Source organism: Stegodyphus dumicola, chromosome 3, assembly GCF_044657685.1.
Source record: "Stegodyphus dumicola isolate Sdum_Otavi_A_Nest chromosome 3, ASM4465768v1".
In the NCBI taxonomy this organism is placed as follows: domain Eukaryota; kingdom Metazoa; phylum Arthropoda; class Arachnida; order Araneae; family Eresidae; genus Stegodyphus; species Stegodyphus dumicola.
The window spans coordinates 141,964,390-141,988,498 of record NC_140770.1 but is presented as its reverse complement, the minus strand read 5'-3'; the positions used below and the strand labels follow the sequence as shown (position 1 = coordinate 141,988,498).

General features: G+C 34.2%; 1 protein-coding gene across 3 annotated transcripts in view; it reads left to right on the top strand.

The window, feature by feature from the left end:
• Window positions 1-24,109, top strand: part of LOC118202405 (uncharacterized) — a 46,919-nt gene that overhangs the window by 8,132 nt on the left and 14,678 nt on the right. For all 3 annotated transcript variants that reach the window (XM_085813386.1, XM_085813385.1, XM_085813387.1), the window contains exons 2-4: window positions 8,901-9,177; window positions 14,451-14,698; window positions 19,131-19,268. In XM_085813386.1, coding sequence (XP_085669512.1) covers window positions 8,908-9,177; window positions 14,451-14,698; window positions 19,131-19,268 — 656 coding nt within the window. In that variant the 5' untranslated portion in view covers window positions 8,901-8,907. The remainder of the gene's footprint in view (window positions 1-8,900; window positions 9,178-14,450; window positions 14,699-19,130; window positions 19,269-24,109) is intronic.

Below are 24,109 nucleotides of genomic sequence, written 5' to 3'. Positions count from 1 at the left end.
AGTCCGTCACGTACCTTAGAACCGCAGATATCGTCATTTGCATAGGTGTCCAAATACTTACTGGTAGTCAGTGCACATAGCATTTATCTTTGAAATAATGTGAAACTGAAGACCCATACTGGTTCAGTTTTATAACTGATACAGACATAATAAGATGTAAAAATTATAGTTTATACATATCTTTCGTTTATATTTACTACTTTTACACAACGTAATCATTAATTTGATCAAATCCACTGCTAAATTAGGAAAAATTTTATATTGAGGGAGGGGGGTTTGGGCCCATGTAACAAGTCTAAAATCGCATTAAGAGGGCGAAACGCAATTATTCCAAATTGAAGTGCAGTTTGAAAGCAGTTTAACATTTAAGTAGTTTTGCAAAAATTTGATTTTATCTTACTTCTGTTATTTATGTTCCACTTAATTGCAGCTTTATCTACTGCCGATGCGTTCAATCTTTCGAAATCGGCTTTTTTGTTAGCCGATTCTCCTTGGCTCCTCGAATACTCCTTCTGGGAACTGAGGTCAAGACTTATTCATATGAAGTGCACGTAGGGATTTAAAATTTAATTGAAACTCAGGCTCAGTTACCATCAGATATCGGCTCAATATCTTCCAGATATCGTAATGTTAATATTATTGTTTGTTTTTATTGTTATACAGGTTTTTGTTAAAGATATAATATTTGAAAGTTACCTTATAAGGTATCTCTCCTGACTTCTTGGTGTGGTGGTCTGTACGCTGAGCGCGTATTCCAGAGGTCTGCGGTTCGATTCCCGGCAAAGGCGGTTACTCATTTTTCATCTTTGTTGCTTCCAAATTACCTAATGTCTCTACAGTGGCGCCCGAACTAAAAAGGGATTATGGATAATGATTCTGCTCACCCAGGATTTGCCGATTGGGTCTCATAAACACCCCAGTCGCCCTTTAAAAGGGGGAGTATATAAGGTATTTCTCCTGCCTTCTTGGCATGCCTTCGTGATGGGATGGTCTTATTTTTCATCTTTCCTGCTTTCAAATTACCTAATGTCTCTACAACCTCTAGTTTATCTATGAATACTTTTCATTTCTTATGTTCCTACTGTAACCGCTTTCTTCGAAAATTACGAGCAAATTATTGAAATAATTTTTCCCTCTCCATTTTCGAACGATAAAAATATTCAAAAAAGGAAAGAAAATGCTACGAAATATGGTAAATAAATAAATAAATAGATAAAGAATATGTTTTTAGTCTATTTCTTTACTAAAATTAATATATGCATTCTAACCTTAAACACTTTGTGACGTTCCTCCCTTTTATCTAACAACTAAATGTGGAGGAACCTAGTGAACAGCTAAGCGAACAATCGCTTAAGTTCAGTAACAGAAACGTAAAGCTCAAGAAGAGTTAATTTCCCTTTATTGCTCAAAATAAAGATATACAGTCGGCCCCTTTCCCAGGGCGTACAGCAAAGCCTCCACTTGGGTTTAACCTTAAAAGTGAAAGAAATGAGAACTTAACTAATGCTTGCTAGAAGCTAACACAAATCTAAATATCGAATAAGCTAGCGAAGCTATCAAGGGCCCGTAATACGGCCGAGCATAGTAACAGCTTAGAGGGACGTGGCCAAAAGGCAACCGCGCGATAGTCAGAAACTCTGATTCTTTCTCTCGAAGTCAGTCGGGTGTCCAGATTCTGCTCTCAACTCAACTCAACTCAACTCTCGAAAGCTGAAATTAAGATGGATAGGAAAGGAGCTTTAACTTAAAAATAACTGTTAAAAACATAAGATAAACCATTCAACTTTACAGTTTTTTATTTATAATATGCTAACTAAAATGTATTATTAAAATATAACTATTTCGTGAGCAAAATAACTCATTTATAAAAGAGGCTTTTCTACATAAATGAAAATTTTCCGTATTATGAAATTTTATTTTCAGCATGACATCCTAAAAAACTCTCGGGTTAGATATTACATCGCAAAGCTCTTTTGAAATGCATGCATTTTACATTCTGGTGTCGGCATTAACTCTGCAAACGTATTAACAGCGATCTTCATAATAATATTGATTTCTGATACAGATAAACCATTTTAATATTAATGCTAAAACCTGATATCAAGTTAATACCAAAATGGAATTTCATGGTAAAATTTTATTTTACTTTGATTGTCATGTCCAGCCTTTTTTTAGTGACTGTAATCTCCAGCTACAGAAATCAAGAAGTCATTTAGAAAATTATCAGACTGATCTTCAGAAGCGCACATATTTCGGAAGAATTACATTACAAAATATTATATTAAGGAATGCGAAATGTGTATAAAATATGTGTAAAATATTATATAAACTATATAAAGGTACCTAATATTTAAAATAAATGAAAAGATGGAACCCAAAATTGAATTTTTTATCTTTAAAGTGTGAAAATATTTCTTTTAAAATACAAAAAAAGGCCATTAAATATATTATCGGTATAAATAAAACTGCAGTAGGTTTGTATTTAAATGTTTAGGTTACTTTAACAGACCACCACATATCTAAAATATAAAACATTTATTAAGTATATATGCATGTAAGTTTTTAAGAGTCTCGCTAGTAATTAATAATAATAGAGATGCATTAATTTCTTTTAAACTATTTAATTATTAATCAAAAACAGGCAGATTAAAGGTGAAAGAAAAGTAAAAAAAATACACGTGCTAAAAAATAAGGGAAAAAACTTAAAGAAAAGATACGAGTGTTAAAAAACAGGAATTGAAACATACAGTTTACAGAGAGAGATCGTCGAAAGCAAATGCGCAACCAAAATTAGCATAAAACGCAATCCCACAGTCACACCACAACGCCTAAAAAGGAACATGCCAGATCTTTGCGTCATTTTGCAAGCAGCGATAGTTCCGTGTACTGCGAGATAACCAAAGCGGAAAGCATAAGCTGACGACACCATCTGTATGATGAAATGCGTTGGAAGGCTGTAGGGAGGTTGCAAGCAGGTGCAATACAATTTGCTGTTGTGAGAGAGCTGAATGTGCATTGTAGTGTCACTGAGAGATCGTAGAATTATTACCAAAGGGATCAAAACCCGTGTAGAAGACTTGAGTCTGGACGCCGGAGAACTACCACAACGGAAACCAATCGCTTTTCATTGCTATGTGCAAGACGCAGTAGATTACTGACAGCACGACAGCTGATGTCGCATCTTTCTGCTTCTGCAGGACGGTCCATATCCCGCCACACTATATTGCGTCGACTCTGTGAAAGTGGAATGTACGCCCGACGACTTGTGGTTTGTGTTCCTTTGTTTCCTTCCCATGTCAGAGCGCGGTCGAATTGTGCCCGTGAACATCGCAGTTAGACATCAGAACAGTGGGGCTACGGACGCTTTACGGATGAGTCTCGATTTAACGCACAGAACGATTCCAGAAGTAAATGATATAGCGACAGCCAGGGACACGCTGTTGGCGTCAAACATCTCGAAAGAGACCATTATAGAAAGAAAGATAACTTGCATGGGCTGGGATAGAAACGAACGGCCGCATTGATTTCTACGTGATTCCTGGTGGTTCTGTCATAGTCGTCCGCTGCCGTGACGAAATTCTACACCATTTCGTGTGTCCTTTTATCACTATAATGGGTATTGCTGCAATATTTATGGACGTTAATGTCGACCGCATAGAGCTAGAGTGGTCTGAGTTATCTGGAAAAGAAAGCATTCCACATTTGCCTGACCTATTAGACCACCGGACCTGAATCCCGAAGAACATGTGTGGGGCATGTTGGGACGAAGGATAACAGATCGCAGTTGCCGCGAGGCACCCTCTCCACGAACTCCGATATGCTTTACTACAGGAATGGAAACTACTGCCCCAACAAGCAATCAAATTGCCTCGGGCAATTAAATTGTCAATCAGGCGAACTTGCCTCGATGTTGGCAAGTATGCATTTCAGCTAGTAGGTATTATATATTATGTGGTATATTTGGTGGCCGTAATATATGCGGTTTTGAATGTCTTGCTAACGTTTTGACCAAAAGTGTATATTATGATTATTGGAGAAGTCAAATAGCAAAATTCCGCATTATATTTGTAAATGTTCCGCATTTATAAATGTTTGTTGTAAAATTTCAATGATTTAACTACAGAACCACCTTCCTCAGCTGCTAAAGCGCCAGAGTGCAACATTTATAAATATAACGCTAATTCCAGTTGTTTGACTTCTCTAATAATCATTATTCTGCGTGTTATTTTAACCTAAATTAAAATGCATATTATGTTTTGTCGAATGTGCACATATTGAAACATAGAAGCTAAAACTATTTCTTTCCGGGCAATGATAATATATATTTTTAAATAGTCGAATTTGTTGACTAAATTTGAAAGAATCTTAAACTTTACCGAATGGCAAGACATTTCTTTTAGATCTAACTTCAACAACATATCTTCAACATACAGTTACATGTCTGATATTACGGATAAAAGATCCAGAAATGTTCGATTTGCCATTTTGGAACTCTTTGCTATTATGGCTACACCTACCGGATCTCTTGTGGGAGGCCAAGTTTACGATAAATATGGTTACTTGCCTGTGATGCTCCTAGTCCCATGTTCCCTCACTTTAACATTATTGTTGGTGAGATTGTATGTCTTGGATACGATACCGAAAAGATCTGACATCACAAAGAAAGAAATGTTTATGGATGTGCTTCGATATGATAACATGAAGAGTTTTAAAATCTGCATGGAGGACCTGGAAACTTGAGAATGCAGATATGGTTACTGTTATTTACTAGTTTTTCTCTTCGACTTATTCACATGGGATCAGTAGCTATTGGATTTTCTTACACACGGGAAGAGTATTTAAATGGAAAGTTACCCGTTATTCCTACACGACAGCAACGTTTAGTCTTCTGAATGCTGCGACTACATTAGCAATAGTACCTTTTTTTAAATCGTAAATTACTGGTACATGAAAGCAGCAGTAGGACTTGTAGGAGTACTCTCGCTTATGTCTAGAATGACTCTCATGTCAGTGGCAATAACTGAAGGCCTCATTTTTTATGGTAATCCTGAATATCCTTCACTCCCAATACAAGGTATTCAAAGAGATCTACGAGAGCAAATGCCACATCAAATAAAACTACAATGAGTTAAAGCTCAAGCTGGCCTATTAGGGAATGACACAGCTGATAGTTTAGCTGAAGATGATGCCTCCGGACATGCTGACGTACAAATAAACTTACAGTGGCTCAAGAAGACATTACGAAGTCAGGCCTTAAGTCAATGGTAAAACGAATGGGAGAATAGCCTGAACGGCAGACGTATGTACTACCATTTCTCGTACGTCAACACAGAACGAAACATTTCTCCTCCATCTATAGTTCGTTACATTACCTGACATGGGCCTTTTTCTTAATATTATGCAAGGTACGACATTAGTAATACTGACATATGTAGCTGCGGGGAGGTCGGTACACCCGATCATTACGTCACAACTTGTCCTTTGACAGCAGAACTGCACATTCCTTTTCCCAGCACCAATCGGCAAGCCTTTTCCAAATACTTGATAAAGCCACGTCACTTAATTTGCACATTAGAGTGTTTCATTGACAAGCTCTCTTCCTTAAACTTGGATTTATGTCAACCATCATAGAACTTTATTCTGCATATAAGCTCCATAAGAATCGGCATATATGACTTCTGCACAGCTATTACCTAATATATATAATAACTTCATTACCTAATATATATAATATGTTATAATATTCTATAGTATACTCATATGTATTTACTTATTGTATCATACAGTCTTACTACATCTTTTGTATTAATATTACTTATTAGGCATTTCATACAAATGTCTAAAATATTTTGCAACAAAATATCATCAATACATATGCAATTAAATTCAACATAGTATTTATATACTGCCTTGCATTGCTTCTATCCATCATTTATTCATTAATTAATGGATTTATAATGTGCATTTTAAACTATTCTAAACTGTATCATTTACATCTATTTTAGTCTATGAATTTAGACATCTATATATTTAAATTATTCTAAACTGTATCATGTCATATGTACATTTATTTTTAACTGGCATAATATTTTCAATGTAATTTACTGCAAACATATTAGTCTATATCTATGTATTCATCATTATTGTAATCTGCTATAAACTACTGTATTTTTATCATCCTATACCGCATTTTTATCATACTGTACTGTATTTTTATCAACCCATAACCTCTCTATAACTATATGTTTGACTTCTTTTCAGGAGTTTATCCTCTTGATGTATCATGTATTAAGTATAATCATATATCACTTATTAGAAGTCTTATGTAATAATATATATGACTTGGTATTTACATTGCATTATGTTAAATGTATCGTAATCTGTTATTTACACAAATGCAACAATTCCTTATTGCCAAGGTATACTACAACTGTTTAAAATGTATTATGTCATATGCACATCTATTTTTAACTGGCATAATATTTTCAATGTATTTTACCGCAAACATATTAGTCCATACCTTTGTATTCATCATTATTGTAATCTGCTGTAAACGACTGCATTTTTGTCATCCTATACTGGATTTTTATCGTACTGAACCGTATTTTTATCATATTATAATCTCTCTATAGTTATATGTTTGACTTCTTTTTAAGAGTTTATCCTCGGGCTGTGTCAAGTGTTAAGTTTAATGATATATCACTAGTTAGAAGCCTTATGCAATAACACATATCATTTCTTAACTACATGTTAAATGTATCGTAACTTTTTATTTACACAAATGCAACAATTTTACTGCCAAAGTATACCACAATTGTTTGTAATCAATCATTCATTTTCAATTATGTACTCACGTATTTGAATTAGTGTTGTCCTAAGGGTTCTCTAGATCATGGTGGACAAACGTGGATCTCTAGATCATGGTTCTCTAAATCATGGTGGACGTGGTGCTATACTAATTAACCGTATGGTAGAGGCATAGTGACCACGTCCCCCGTTCCTTATCCTTATCCTTATCCTTATCCTTTAGATCTAACTTTTCTGATTAAGTTATGAAACATAAATTTCACATGTACAAATATTGAAACATAAAACTTTGCCCATAGGTAATAGATGTCTTTGCTAATTGGCAATACATATGATACTAGCCTATGAATTCAAATACGGAGATATCTTTCGTAATCCAAGATATCTATCTTTCTGGAAATTGTTCGAGACCCGATTGTTTGGGATCCATGACCCCTCTCTCTGTCTATATACTTAATGGCGAAATCGCTAAATGATTTTGGAATTTTTGATTGAAGTAATAAATCTCATACGTAGTTTGGATTCCTTTGGACTATTACGCATTATTTTATAAATTAATAGCGTTGTAGAGGCATTAGGTATATTTTTAGAAGCAGGAGAATTGGAAAATTAGCACTGCCTTTGCCGGGAATCGAACCGCGGACCTCTGGAATACCAGCCTAACGTGCAGAACCACTACACCACGAAGGCACGCTAGGAAGGCGGGAGAAATACCTTATTTACTCCCCTTTTAAAGAGCGACTGGGGTTTTTTAGTGGACCCAGTCGCAAAATCCTGGGTGTAGAGAATCATCATCCATTTTAGTTCGGGCGCCACTGTAGAGATATTAGATGTTTTTAGGAAAAGTCGGAGAATTGAAAAATTAGCAACGTCTTCGCCGGGAATTGAACCGCGGACCTCTGGAATACAGGCCCAGCGTGCAGAACCACTACACCCCGAAGGCACGCTAGGAAGGCGGAAGAAATATCTTATAGTGTAATCATAAAATAAACCTAATTTTAACTGGAATTTTAGAAATGCGATGAGTGCAATAGTAAATGCTTCGATATCACTGAAAGTACTTCGTAAAATCTAAAACTCGTTTACAATACGGTCACTAATGCAGGAATTTTCGGCTTTAAACTACTAATCATGAGTTCTGAAAATAAATTTTGTTTATTTTATTGGGTAATTTAATTATAGCAAAGCACAGTAATGTGATTGGTTAAGAGAAGGGAAGACGTTTTTAAAAAATTTGGCTGGTATTCATTTTACAAAGAGGGAAAATAAACCTGCAAATTTTATCAAAACAGCTGCTTGGAAGTCAGGCCCGGCTACAGCGTTTTCCATGCCCCAAGCGATTAGTACATTTTATGCTCTGTATGTATTAAATATATTATCAGTTTAAGCCAAAATATGTTCTTTTTTTGTCATTGATGTAAACAACTTAACTGGCACTCTTCTAAAATCTGACATCATAGGTGGCTGCCTGTGTTATCTAAGCTCAAAGCCGGTCCTATCAAAGGAACTATCAGAGCTATTGAGGGATGCATAAGCTCTTTCATTGTAGAAAGGTTAATGCAATAAAGTTAAACTCAAATACAAACAGTGAATAAGTTATTGCGTTGTAGAAACGTTTTATATATAATTTATAGTTTCTATTCTGGCATTCTCCGTCACTGTTGGAGGCAGCAAGTTGTATAAAAACGTTTGAAAAATTGCCCACTCTTAGGTAATCGAGATGTTCATGTGTCGTGTACACTTGAATTGATAAATACGTATTTTAAAGTGAGCTTTATAATACACGGAAATGTATGAGATACGCTTACTGGGATGCACTTAGTGGGAGTCATCTAAGGAATAATGAACGTTAAATAAGGCAAGAATTTCGAACACCTTTGGTAGGTTAACTTACAAAGATAATAAAAGTATATAAAACCTGAAAGTGAAATTAAAATCATAGTAAGTACTGAGAATTTCTGCGATAAGAAATTTCATCAATAATTAATTCTGAATAAGATTAGGATAAGTTACAGAGAGTCATGAAATAATTTATTATGTATATTTAATAAATACTGGTAATTTCATTTGAAATGATAGATATTTTTTTTCAGGCTCAGTATGATGATCTCAGTGTTTTTCACTTTAATATTCTTTGCCTGGGTTCAAGCGCAGTGTCCTGAAGAGAACAATATTGCTCCTTGTAAATGTGTCACACCAAACGGAGAAGTGAATGTTTTATGTCGGGGAGAAATAGGTCTTCCTCGTCTGACAGAGATATTGATGAAGACTTTTTGCGGAGAGACTATAAAGAAATTTGAACTTATCCAATCGGATATTGACTACCTTCCAAGCAATCTATTCTATAAAGTTATTGTAAAAGATATTCAGGTAAAACACATTATGATTTAGTTACTTTTGAAATGTGAATGAATTTTGTTGTCAAAGTGAAAAGACAGTAAGTACTAAAAATATAAATGTAACGAGATCAGGTATCAGGATCTGGTAAATATGTTACGTAAATGTCTGTCGACCTGAAATTAGCAAATCAATAACATTGCGTTTTGTGTAGATTTTACTACCGGCTCTATCAATCTCGAGGGCAAGCAGGTGCAAGTCGCTCTTCATCAGAAGCAAAGAAATCTGAAAAAAAGGAAAACCAAGGATATATTTTTACCCAAAAGGAGTAAAACGATAGAGAAAGCAGTGCTATCTGTCATCAGAAATAGTAACTAAAATTGAAAAATGAAGTTAATAGAATTTTAAAACCTTCGGAAGGAATGGATTAGAATTAAAACCATTAAAGTAAACAAGATAAGTCTTTGTAAATGCAAAAAGCTTCAATAAACCCCGATTCACCAATGGAAGAAGCTTTTTCGAAAATGTTACAGATCCAAAGTCAAACTATAATTAAATTTTCAACTTTGATTAGCTATCAAAGACTTGTTAATTCCGCTTTTTCGTACAAAAGATTTGCGTTCCTTGATGCGAAACTTGAACACTCTTTGACCGATATATCTCAAACCACACTGATAAGATATACTATAAATTCTCCAAGAATTAAGTCAGAAACAAAATCTATAAGAATCGGGCCATTCATTTTATTGATGACGAGATAATGACTTCCAAATTGCGCTTCTGGATAATCTTTGCAATTTTGTAACTGTTAGAAGGATGAAATGGGAGCACAAGATTATTAATGTTAATTTTAATAGAGAAATGTCTTCTTTGACGGCAAGAGGAAAAATTTTTTAAAGGCTTTATAAATGAGAAAATCCTCGGTCAATTGTAACTGATCGCAAATAAATAATTTCATTAGAAAGCAAAGATTTATCGTCAAACTAAAAGAGCATTAAAGTTTCGGATAAAGGAACGTGAATTTTATGGCGAATTAAAAGGCGAATTTAATAAGTCTTCGATAGCTAATCATAGTCGGAAATTTAATCACAGCTGGAGGTCTGCAAAAATTATCCAAAAAGCTTCGTGTAATGGTGAATTGGATTTTTTTGAAGCTTTTAACATTTACAATGGTTTACCTTGTTTCGTTATTGACTTTAATACCAATAAAGTCCTTCTTAAAGCTTTTAAAATTCTATTAACTTAATGTTTCAATTTTCATAATTATTTCTGCTGACAGATGGTACTACATTCTCGTTCGATTTTCTCCTTTCAAGAATAAATATAACTGTAGCTTTCCCATCTTTGCACATTTCTTTGCTCCTGATGAAGTGGAACGTATGCCTTTTTACCTCAAAATCGATAGAGTCTTGACGAAAATCTACGCCTAATCTTTGACAAATTTTATGTTTTACTTAGGCGTGTTTCTTCTCTATCTTGATATGTCAACTCTTGAATTTTATAACTTGTTTGACAATACAAAGTAATGAATGGCATATAAAAATCATTTCGTGAAGTTGCTTAACGATTAAAAGTTATAAAGTACGGAAATGTTTAATTTGAGTGCTATTAAAACAAGAATAATAGATTTAATAATATAAGGATGTGAGCTGCCTCAAGGTTAACGATTATTGTTACTAAAATAATAGTAATAAATTTCGGCCCAATATCATACCTTAGTTTTAATTTATTAGTAATTTCTGTTTGATTTCGATGTTAATTAAGTCACATTGTGAGATTGTAACTTTTGAGTTGGTAAATAAAGTTATTTTGTAGAGTTATAATTTTTGAACAGGTTAAGTCGTTTTGTAGATTTAAAATTTTTCAGTAGGCTAATTAAATTGTAGAATCATAAGATTTCTTCCGACGTTAGAAAACTGAAGAAATCCGCAATTCCGTCGCCGGGATTTGAACTCAGGGCCCCCCAAGTACATGTCAGAACTGCTTACAAATACTAAAATTTTTGAGTATGTTTATAAGGTATTTCTCCCGCCTTCTTAGCATGCCTTTGTAGTGTAGTGGTCAGTACCCTCGGTACGTATTCGAGAGGTCTGTGTTTCGGGTCCCGGCAAGGGCATTGCTTATTTTTCCTATCTCCTGCTTCGAAATAAATTAATGTCTCTACAGTGGCACCCGAACTAAAAAAGTGGTGGATGGTGATTCCCCACCACTAGGATTTGGCGATTGGGTCCCCTAATTCCCGGTGTCTTCATTTAAAAGGAGGAGTATATAAGGTATTTCTTTTACCTTCTTAGCATGCCTTTGTGGTGCAGTGGTCAGCACTCCCGGCGCGTATTCGAGAGGTCCGTTGTTCGAGTCCCGGTGAGGGCATTGCTCATTTTTCATCTCTCCTGCTTCGGAATAACCTAATGTCTCTACATGTAATTAAGTCACTTTGAAAATTTATAATTTTTGAGTAGGTTAATTAAATCCTTTTATAGATTTAAAACTTTTTAGTACGCTAAATAAGTCATTTTGCAGAGTGATAAATTTTGAGTATGTTAATTAAGGCATTTTTTTGAGCTGTAATCTTTGAGTAGATACTATTTCCTGTATAATTTTATCTGGTTATAAACTTGATTATTTTCTTGTGTGTCTTTCTATTATTTTCTTGCGTGTCTTTATGAAACTTGTTTATTTTCTTGTGTGTCTTTCAAAAAGATCTGCAGTCTCCTTGTAATTCTTATTTAATAAAAGCGATATAACTAAAGGCAGAATGTATGGTGCTTGCAGCAAAGAAATAATTATACGATGACTAGAAGAGAAACACGCTAATGTGACAATCAAAAGTAGGCGGCCAGTGCAACTCTGATTAAAAATCTAGTTATAACCACGTGCAGTGCTGATAAGCACCACGTGTTTCTGGGATTCCTATTTTCTTCTTTCTATGTATTTCTTTCTCCTGATGAGGAGGGACCTTTAGCTGCTCTCGAAATCGATTGAGTGTTTCATTATACCTACGCTAAATATAAGGTTGTTTTTTACGATTTTGAATTATACGATGATTGGAGAAAGAAATTATTTATGTTCTCTTATACCAAGATAACGCTCATAATTCTTCCTTTAGTGTAATTTAATACTCCCTTTTTAGAACAATGATAGATTAGAAAATTGTAATTTTATCTAAGGTGTTTGTGGAAGGTTATCTTCAAGAATTGATTTTATTTTTGACATCTTATCAATAATGATACTTCTCATAAGACTTTTGAGAAGCCGATTACGTAAGAATTTTTTTCTACCTAAAAAAGATCAAATTGTGATACCTTAAAAATATTTCACATGTGAAAAATATTGTAATATTTAACGTGAAATGCTACTAGAATGATAGGAAAAATTATAATTATTATAAAAAAGGTAATATTTTATTAAAAGACATAATTATTAGTTAAAGGTGCACGTGATTGAAGTTTTGATTTTAGTAAACAAACATTTACGAAAATAAGTCTAAATTATCAATTAATTTAACAATGGACTGTAAAATTTAGTCCATTGTTAAATGGACTTGAATAAATGACATCATTGTTATTGCATCTAATTAACAGATCAGAGTCTTTGTTGGTTTTTATTGCAATTTCTGGTGCAAAATCTTACGTCGTTATTTGCGACAAACCGATGGTTTAAAACTATGGTTGAACATTTAAAAGTATTTTAAAATACTGCACAAGTGAAGTTACAATATAGTTTAGGCCGGATAAAAATGAGAATAAAAACAGATTAGAATTTCTGATGAAAGCTAAAATCTTTTAAAACCTAGAACACTTTATGATGGGGTTGTTTTCCTATTAAGTTTTCTAAATCTAATTAGAAACAATTAAAATGTTTTAGGTGAAAATATTTAAAACAAAGACATTCCAATAAATTATAATGAATTATCAGAACTGCATTTTAGTTTACACGAAGTGGATTCCTCTCGCTTTTCAGAAGATGCTTATGAGTCAGGCGGCAGAGACCGATTCTCAAACGAGTTAAAAGTATTTCTTCCCTTCTACAGTCTGTCTATTATAAGAAAAGCTCTCGCCAGTTAGTCTGCAGCTGCCTGTTGCCGTAGAAACGAGCCTTGAACCATTTTCCGTAGGGGTGTCTTAAAGACGAATGATAAAGTCTTCCCCCCCCAGCCAGCAGTAACCAAAAACAAAATAACAATAAAGCAACCCTTGGTTCGCCCCTATTTGAAATTTACTAACCCTGTTGCTATAGTGTTCTCCAGCCACCAGACACTATGGCGGGACTGTTCCTCTCGTAGACACAGTATTTAGCATAGACGGCCAAAACTCAGTCGTGAGTTTAACACTTCCTAACTTATTCTTTGCTTGATCCTCCCAGCGCATCTACCATTTATTGATAACGTTAAGTTTGATTAACGCCCTGATACCTGCCGGTGGGACCTGAAGGCTGGTCATAGTAGCAGCCTTACCTGTGATATCCAATAGATTATTCTCCTTCACGTTAGCATGGCTAGGGGGTCCAGGAGTACAGAATCTGATACTCTAGATATTTTAAAACCTGATAAAGCTGCAGAATTCTGGTAATAATGGGATGTGAACTATAAGTAGGATCTTTCAATGACTTTAAGGCCCTCAAAGACTCTATGTACATAATGAAATTCTTGCAACGTTGTTTCAAGAAGAAAATCAAAACTTGACAAACCGCAGCAAGTTCAGAAGTGAAAACCGAGAAAGCTGGTGTAACCGAAACACAACAGTTGTTTTTTCCACTACAGAAGCTTCTTCAAATGAAAAATCTTGAAGTGCGATCGGCTCTCCAAGAGGTATTTGACCAAGATGCTCAAAAACTTCATACTTCTTTACATAACTTCATACTAAAAACTTCATACTATAAAGTAAGCTTGTCTTCTAAAAAGGAATTTTATCTCCTTTTCTACAGGAATCAGTACGTCTTGAGGATAAAATTCGAGATCAGGATGAGGAATCATTTTGAGAGAAAAATGCACGCATACAGTCATTTGAGTAGAAACCTGAAGCCATTATCTCGCGACCATTTGACTATTCTATGCAGAGATGTTTGTAACTCTCTCTTGAAGCATTTCATGTCTGCCCTTGGGTCAACTTTTAAAGCATTCCAGAAACTTTTGGAAGAGGCTATTTTAAGATAGATTTAATTTACGATAGGTGTTCATGTAAATATTTCATAGTTTAAAGTTCATTTAAACATTCCATACTTTATTTTATATTCATACTTAATGTTTAATACTTTAAAATTTGTGATCGTATCTTTGTAATGCGTTTTGATATAAGCCTATGTTTTAGGTATCTTTCACAAATATCAGTCATTTCACTCGTGCTGGCATTTCTGCGTTTTTTGGCCAAGAAAGGTACTTGGAGTCGCTTTCTATGAGAAGGTGCCATCTTGTAAATGGATTGCAGTGGCAAATGATTGGAGACTTACAAGTGTTGACGTACTTAGATTTGTCTTTCAATGATTTGTCAAGAATACCAGAACAATGGTTCAAGCATCCACCTCCAAACCTGAGGTCCCTTACACTCAAAGGGAACAAGTGAGTATCATTCTTCTCATTACTTTAGTAGTAATAGTGTCTTTTCGTCTTTTTACGTTAGTAGTAATTGCTTGATGTCATGTAAACAATGACAGTAAATAATCTGGGAAGTTTGAAATAACAACTATGAAGTTAAATTTTCTTAATGAGATTATTTATAAAATGTTTAAAGCATATTGTAGTTCAGTGCAGAGTCAAGCACGTTACTTGTTTATTCAGTCTACTGAGCAAAAGGGAAGTAACTCAGTAAATGTACAAAAAGTAATCTGAGATTGTCACTGATTTGAGATTTTAGTATTTATTCGCATCCATTAAGAATTTTAAAGCTTCTCAAAGATAATACCTTAGAGAAGTGCAAAATAAATGCCCAATAAATAATTAAAAACACTAAATACAGATTTTTGATTATAAAAATGGTCTTCGATGGATTTACATTAATGAAGGATGTGGGGACCTCTGCTAGAAATATTCTACCAATATCATGGTTTAATGACAAGAATTGGCCTTTTAAGAAGGTTCAGTACATATTGTATGTTATTCCAGCCTAGTTATCTAGATGGCCATTCTATACGAAGCAATGTTTGTAAGTATTGGGCAATATAGATACCTCTGGTATACAACAGTTTTATTGTCCTTTTTTAAGACTCTTTTACCGAAAAAAACATTCGTTTTAATGTCCTTTTTTACTGTACACGTAGAGGCAACATGCACTTATATACAGTTCACAGTTCGAGAAGATGTATAAGCACGGCAGTGTCTACTCGAACTGTGAACTGTATATAAATGCATGTTGCCTCTACGTGTAGTGGCATGTACAGATAGTATTATTTGAGCCATAGCACTCATGTGTATTATGTTTCTCAACGTGTATAAGAAGCTTCAGTATCATGTTTTAATATTGTGATGTCTTTGCATATATGTGTTATATCCATGGATACTGTACTTACGTATTAGCGCCTCTGTATACTGCATATGTGTCTTTGTGTATTGCACCTAAGGGTATAAGTGTATAAGCGCACCACTATCTGTTTGAATTGGTGTAAAGCGACATCTTTGTGAACTCCTGTGACACGTCTCACACATGCTTGAGTGCTCCTAGAAGCCTCAGAACTGCGGTAAAAGATTGCAGAATAATAGCACTCGTATGTTACCACGAGTAATAACTAATATACGTGGTGTTTACGTGTACATTTTTGGTACATTTTTTGTACAAGCATACGTGCATAAGCGTATTACACTATACTGTATCATTGTGTGTGTGACAGTGTCTTCATTTATATGCTAGAGTTAATCAGTTTATCTTAGTTAGTAAGTCTATGTGTTAGTGTCTTTACTGTATCAGTATTTATGTGTTAGAGTCTTCGCGTACTGGAGTATTGTATCAATGTGTATGTCACTTTGCTATAGTGAGCTTTACATTAATGTAACAGGAATGTCAGATACCAAATGTATATGTCAGAAATCTAAACTAATTTGTTTCCTCATGCTGCTGTATGGCCATGTAAAATATATTTGCTGGTTTCAATGGACTTCCGATACTATAAATGTGAAGCACCGGGAGGCTTCAGCTGTAGATAGTTGCAGGGTCCGGACAGCACCCGAATAGTCATTGTAAGCCGTCCGGGTGTCCGGCCCCGCTGTCACCTGTCCTTTTTAAAAATGGCATCAAGTGGTGAGAAATGGGTAAACACTGAGTAAGGATGTGATACTTATAGTGCACTGTAGTCACCGTTTCAGCTTGGGAAGAATAGGAGATCAATCAGACCATCAAGAGCAATATCTGCCCAAACTCAAGTTAAGCTGGTACATTTTTGGTACTTTTTTGAACAAAACGTTTCTTTATTGAAAATCAATTTTTATCAAGTACATATTGACTATTATTATCTATGATCTTTTGCCATTTTTCGGGTAGCTTTATAATTTCATAGGTGTAGAACTTCTGTGGATTATCGTCGAAAAACTTGGCAAGTGATTTTGAGCGGCAATTTGGTCGGCCAGTTTTTTACCATCAAGAGAGTTTTGCAGAGACCAAAACAAATGGTAGTCAGACGGTGCAAGGTCCGGGCTATATAATGGATGCATCAAAACTTCCCAATCAAGTTGTTCCCAGTCATCGAAAATGTGTGTGGCCGCGCATTGTTATGATGGAACGCAACTCACTTTCTGTTGGACAATTCTAGTCGCTCTTTCTGGATTGCTTTGTTCAAACGGTCGAATTGTGTACAGTACATGGTGATTTGATTATTTCGTCAGTATTCGAATAGAGCAAGCTGCATCTTTGGCATCGAAACTTACGGAACGGAAACTACTCCTGAGTCCTCTATTCGCTCACAGCAATCTCACCGTAAACTTCACAAATTTTTCGGCGTGATTTTGCAGCATTTTTACCTTTTTTTAAAGTAAACAAGCATCACATAGCTTATTTCTTCAAATATTTCACTCATTTTCAAATCAATATAAAATCAATATAAATTTATAATTCGTCGCTCGCCTTTTACATGAGCGGCGAATTAAAAAATTATCTTCACAAACAATGGAAGTTGAATGCCATATTTTAAGCACATGTTTGTTTGAGACAATCAGGTGAGTGTTCTCGTATATATAGGCATCAACACCATCTAGTGACAAAAACCGCGAAGACTTTTTATATGACCCAATAATTTTAGTTATTTCAAAATAGAAAATTATCTAGTATAATTTCATGTAGTTATAATTTCCTTGCATTTCATTTCCTGATAAATATCTTGTGACGCAGGAAGAAGATTTTAAGCATTCAAGTGATTTCAAGAATAAATTTTTATTTTAGATTAGTGTTAACAAAGAGTATTATTTTTCCTCTTCACGTAAAGGTCTTACTATTTCAAGTTACAAGGGTTTCTGAAGGCTTCTCACGTTTTCTTGGAATGCTTTTCACTGTTTTTTAAGAACGCAGTGCTCAGTTCAAAACGTTCGTCTCTTAGTTTGTAGTTCTTTGTCAAAATTTAAAAGAAAGATGATCTCATGAGTATTTTAACAAAAGTTCTATTTCGATGCTGGCAAAGATCCACTTCCTGTGAAAAACGGGCACTCAAATAATGGAAAGCGATTCCTAAAAGATGTAATTCCAGTGAATTCTTAATTTTATTGCATAAGCGTTTGGCATTTATAATTGACATTTTTTGCACGATTTGAAATAACGTTTACTAGGTTGTTTATAACTTATTACTTGTATTATTAAATATTGAAGAATATGTATTATCTATGATCTTCACATTGTAAAAAATCGGCGCAACTACCGAATTTTGAACACCTATTCTTCTTCAACCGAACCTGCGCATCTCAAAGCCCGAAATTTGAATTTCGAAACTGATTTTAATTTGTTTCATATTTCATACGAATTTAATGAAATCTTGATAGCATTCATAAAATGATCAATATTTATGTTTTCATTTTTATTTCTTTGTAAGAAATAAAGGCAGTATTGCAACCGCACACAATTTCGAGAATCATATTGTAACAAAATTATACTTTTTCATCGTTCTACGAGTAGAACCCCATTTGGGCGATATTTTGCTTGACGTCTTTACTTACAGACAGAATAAAGTGCTCTTTTTTTCAAAACTGATTGACTTAAAATAAAGGGATTCTAAAGGAATTTTTTGTCGACAGCCGTACGTATGAATGTATCTCACATAACTCAAAAACGATTTGCGCAGAAAGTTGAAATTTTGTATATGGAACTGCTATAATATCTACGTCCCTTGTCTATTGTAAATGACAGTACCAAAAGTACACACACACACATATACATATATAAATAGAGAGAGACAAAAAGTAAGTAATTTAGAACCTGGTCAAGTTTTCCATACGGGAGACAAACATCTTGAATTTTTATTTTTTTTGTAACGAGTATTAAACTTTTCCAAGTATAAGTATAGGAATCACAAGACCGCATTAAAAGTTAGATTTTGTTATTTCTCCAATATATTTCTTTTTTAATTTCACATTTCTAAAACATGAATATTTTAGGCATTTAAATTTAATTTAATTTAAATTTAATTAGTATATAACTACTACCAACAATTGCGAAAATAAAGGACAGATAAAGAATTTTAAACTGGATAATTAGGTGAGTGCACCACTTCAGCGAACTTGATATATATATAGTATCACAATATATATATATAGCCTCCAGTTTCACTGTACCAGCACTGTACTTCTGACTTTTAGTTTTTGCATATGGTTTATTGCGAAGTGAATATGGGATTAATTATAAACTTATTATTTATTTTAATGTTTCATTATTAACACTTCTTGTTTCTCTTTCAGAGCGGGAATGGATTAACTTTTCAACTGCTTTTCACTTTGCATTTATTTAATATATATATTTTAAAAAATGAATATATATATATATATATATATATGAATTTTATATGACTGCGTTCCGTTTTAGAATACGAGCTCTGGAGTCTGGAGCGTTCTACTACATGCACAAGCTTCTCCAATTGGATGTATCAGAAAATCAAATCACTAGCATAGTGAGAGAGGCTTTTCCTTGGCCTGGAAACAATCTCCTTTACCTGACACTCAGGTATTTTTAACCATTTTATAATTTATCCGCATAACGTTTTATATATTTATTTTATATATTTATCAAAAAAAGAAAGCATAAAGTGAAAACATGTTTTCATTTCAATATCTCAAGGCAGAACGTAAAATATTTTAACAATATACCTAATAAGAAATTTTCCTTTTATTCGATCTTATGGAGACATTTTTTACCTACATTTTAGCTACCATAAAAATATCACTTAATAAGTTTCAGTTTCCAAATAACCATTATAGTTTTCGGTTAGTAACCTTTCGGTTGGACTCAAAATAAGGATTGAAACTGTTAGTTTCAATCCTTATTTTGTAATGCGTACAAAATATTGTATGCATTGGTCAAAACATATGTTAAGGAAACATTTCTAATGGAAAATCTCTGAATTTGATCTTCTCGTTTGTACGTATAAGTTAAATTGACATTTCTTAACTAAAATAACACGCAAAAGAAAAATGTTAAGCCTGCTACAGCAACAAGAATCAGTGTAAGATGTACCTGCATAAATTTCCAGCTTCAAAACTGGTCGAATTTCCAGGAACAGTTTTGAAGCTCAATAAAACATCCTTCAGCTGCAGGAATGAAAATGACGAAGATGAAGCACGTGTTAATGCGATAAAAACAGAAAAGAATTCGAGAATATGCCATGTAAGGATCAGAAACAAAGCCACTGGTGCCATTTATTGACAAAAAGTGAAAACAAATATGAGGTAATTTTCTTAACAGTTGGGAAGGCGCAGTAGAACTGGGATCAGTAATGAGAATTGAGACATCTTTATTAATGGAAATCGCCTCTAAGTAATTTAATTCTCCAACTGATGATGTTTTTTTGAATAAATGTAGCTGCAACGAAATTGGGATTTAACCAGCAATTTTGGGTAACAGAGGGTTAAAGGCTTCATCTTCCCTAACATATGTCCCATATTCCTTAATGCAAAATTTCAAGATTCTTTCAGTTTCCCAATGTGTATACTAGCGTGGAATACTGTGTATACTCCAGATGTTTATTTATGAATAGGCGTTTTAACTTTGGAACTGCGAATTTGTTTGGTAGAATAAAAAACTATGCAAAGACAGAATGCGATATACTTCTGTAAAATACGAGCAATTTTATAGCTAATCAATGAAAAGAATAAAAAACTATGCAAAGACAGAATGCGATATACTTCTGTAAAATACGAGCAATTTTATAGCTAATCAATGAAAAGAAAGTACTGAGTTCTTATAATCGCCTTACAAATAGAGGAATGCTCTTTTCTATGTCGAAAGGGAATTTATTATAAATTGCATTGCCAATAATATGTGTGAAAATCTCTATTAATTGCAGCTGATCAACAGTTGAGTTCTAGATCAAGAGAAAGCTTGGAGGAGCAAATTTGGAGACGTAACACGGAAGAATAAAATGAAGCTAGCTTCTGTTTAGTAGAATGATAGAATTTGAAGTGTGATGAAATGCAAGCAGATAAAAGTTTACGATAGACAGTAGTATTAATTTTTAAATATGCTTCTCAATTCCAAAATACTAGTTTCGATTTCATAAGAAGCAAGGAATTACTGGGTTACATCTTGCCAAGTTTCTCTATGGGGGCGGTTTCCAGTCTGTGCTACGCAGAATCTTTAAGGCTTCGAGTGCAGTTTTCAAGAGAAAATACACTAAATAAAAACAGAATGGAACTAAGGCATTAGGCAAAAGGGAAGGGCATTATCCGCAGAAACCTTAAAAAGACATATTTTAATCACTCGCTTGCTACGCCATACGAGCCTCAATCCCAACGAGCAGACTTTTAATTATAAGAATTCTTCTCTCTTAAGCCTTAAGGGTTTAACCGGGACACTAGGCTCTCCTTTTCATCCAATACCGAATAAGTCATATTGTTTCACCTCGGGTCTCAGTGACCAGTCTAGGAGAGGCAAACTATAGACACTGTGTTAACCTGGAGATTTGGCTGGTCGTTAAAGTGTCTCCACCACTACTACACGGACTGCCCTTCACCTAGGCCATTTATTATCCATGATACTCCGACCAGCCGAGCTACTCGGCTCTAGAACTTACGTCAGTTCCCCTCGGTCCGACTGTAAAGACGATCTTCCGTCGGGATCAAGAACGGCCAGGTTTTGTTTTGTTTGTTTTTGTTCCTCCAGAGCGCTACTGTCATTGTAAAATAGTAAGTCAGCGTATACACACCCAGGGAGAAAGGATGCTACCTAACAGCGTAAAAAACATTGTTCATGTGCAAGCAATATGTTTCCAATATGACATTCGAAAGCTGGTTGCATGGAAAAATGCCAAACGCCAGGAAAGAAACTAGAATGTTATTTCCCTACGTTTCTTCTACTTCTGAAAGAACGACAGTATTGGATAAGATTTTATGCGTTTACTCACTTTTGAAACATGTCATTAAGAATGAATTTTTTTATCTTCCAAGACTTACACTACTGTACACTGACGACGATTTGGCCCACTTAAGATGTTGATTTGTTTGATTTGCCTTTGTAAGGTGTAAAATGGTAGTCTACAAAGCAACTCTCTATTTCTCCTTTTTAATTCCAGTTTTCAATATGAGAAGTTATTTTAGACAAATCCGTATGATATACAGTTTATAGTTCATAATAAGTTGATATTCGGATTTCTTTTAGAAGCAAGGATCTTGCCAAAGAAAAAGAAACTATAAATATTAAAATCATTACATATTTTTTTATAACAAGTATTAACATTTAACTAGTATTTAACAAGCATTAACACATAACAAGTATTTTATAACAAGCATACATCTTTCACAAAATAATCACTTTGCAGTACTTCAGCACAATGACACAGACTTCTTGCAGAGACTTTCTAAATGATTAACGTTGTCTAGGGATTTAAACAGATTCAATGAGTTGTTCTTTTTTTTCGTCTACATGAAGGCAAAAGCTTTAAATATGAAAGAGGAGAGATTCCTTAGCACTTTGTGCTTTAGTAGTCTCCTAGCAGCAGTTACGAAGTTGAAGGTTAAAAAAAAAAAAAAAAAAAAAAACCGTAAAACAGAAACAATCGATTTGCTTTTCTAAAAAATTCATCGCAATGCTTTTGGAGTTAGTAAAAGATATCTGCAGAATAATTCCTCGCTAGTTAAACTAACATTACTTACAAAACACTTGTATTATATTCTGTTTTACTGTCGCTTAAAACAATTAGTTATATAAGAGGTCTTAAATTACGCAGTGTTATTTTTTTAATTGGAATTTCATGAATGGATTGTAAATTTGAAATGTATATTCGAGAATTAACTTTATAGATCTTGGAACATCAAAGAACAGTTAATAAATTTACACTTTAGTTTGCTTCGTTTGATTTAGCTGATTATGGCAGAGCATATTAGCCTATCTGCCTGAAGGCATGCTTTCGCGAAGGAACTGAGGGAAACTAGCTCATATACACATTACTCATGGGGGAAAACACGGAAACGCTCATGCAGCTAGCTCTTTCACATGAACCCGAACCCAGGTCGAAACTACCACTGTTCTGCAATTTTACCGCTCGGCCGCTTATGGCCACTTGAATCTTCTTTTTAGAAATGATGCAAATATAAGATCTGATCTCCGAAACGCATTCCGCTCTGAAGTTTAGGTATGAAATCGTAAATGTTTAATTTAATAAAATGGAAAGAAAAAAATGTACAGATTTGGAAGGGAAAAAAATAGTTCGCAAACTATACTCTTGCATTTCATATTATTGCAAATTTCTGTAAGTATTTAAATTTATTTGATTGGATTGTTATAATATAATGGGAATGGTTTTACTTATTTATTTATCTGTTTCGTTTTATGATGATACTTTTAAGGTTTACTTTTTATTCAAACATTTTTGTGACCGTATATTTTGTTTAAAATAACTCCCTATTTCCAATACAAAACCGTAGATCTTTAGATTAAGACTCCGAGAACGTTTGAATTGTAAAAATACCTCAAGTAGAGCACGTGATATGTGCAAATAGGCTTTTTGCGAAACTTTGCGACAATTTTTGTAGCCAAGTTGGCAATATTTGCTGATTTTACAAGTGGGTTTTATTTTGATTTAGTTTTTGATTTAAAATTTGGGAAAACACATTTTTGAACCTCCGAACGATTTATTGTGAAAAGCTTCCAAACATCCGTGTATACAATATCTGAGCTGATGGCTATGCCACATAAATGCGGAGCTAGACGAATTAGACATATTAGTACGTTTTACGGGTTCCTAGATTTCGAGTAAGTAATTGATGATAATACGTGATGAAGAATCAAAAAACAATTTATTCTCCAGTATTACACAGGAGAGTTCCAAAGACACATTTACAGACATAGAAAAACTATGATAAACACGCTGAAACAATCAACAGCACCAGCCTTTAAGCTATAAAGATTAAGACAGCTTCACGACAAAGCACTAAAGTACAACTCTCAACTCTGTCCATCGTTCTGAAGCTAATCTATGAACTCAAGACATTACTACATTGTTGAATTCAAAATACTCTTCAGTCTGCGTATATAGGCAGGGTGTATCTAGCTTTAACCTACCTTTGAGAACATTTCCGAGGAAAACGCTAAGAATGCCTTCTAGAAAGTTCTCGCTCCGTCTATGTCATATCGCCAAAATTGTTGCCAAGTGGGTGATTTTGCGCCAAATCTGGAAACCTTAACACCGATTCGCAGAAAAGCTATCTCACCGCAGCTGGGCATTTCGTAACAATTACGCACGCAATTTCATTAGAAAAGCAAGCAGCGTTAGTATCACATAGATGTGTAGTAAGTACAGAATATTATTTTGCAGTATTTAAGTTTCATTCCCTACATTTAGCGAATTGGTT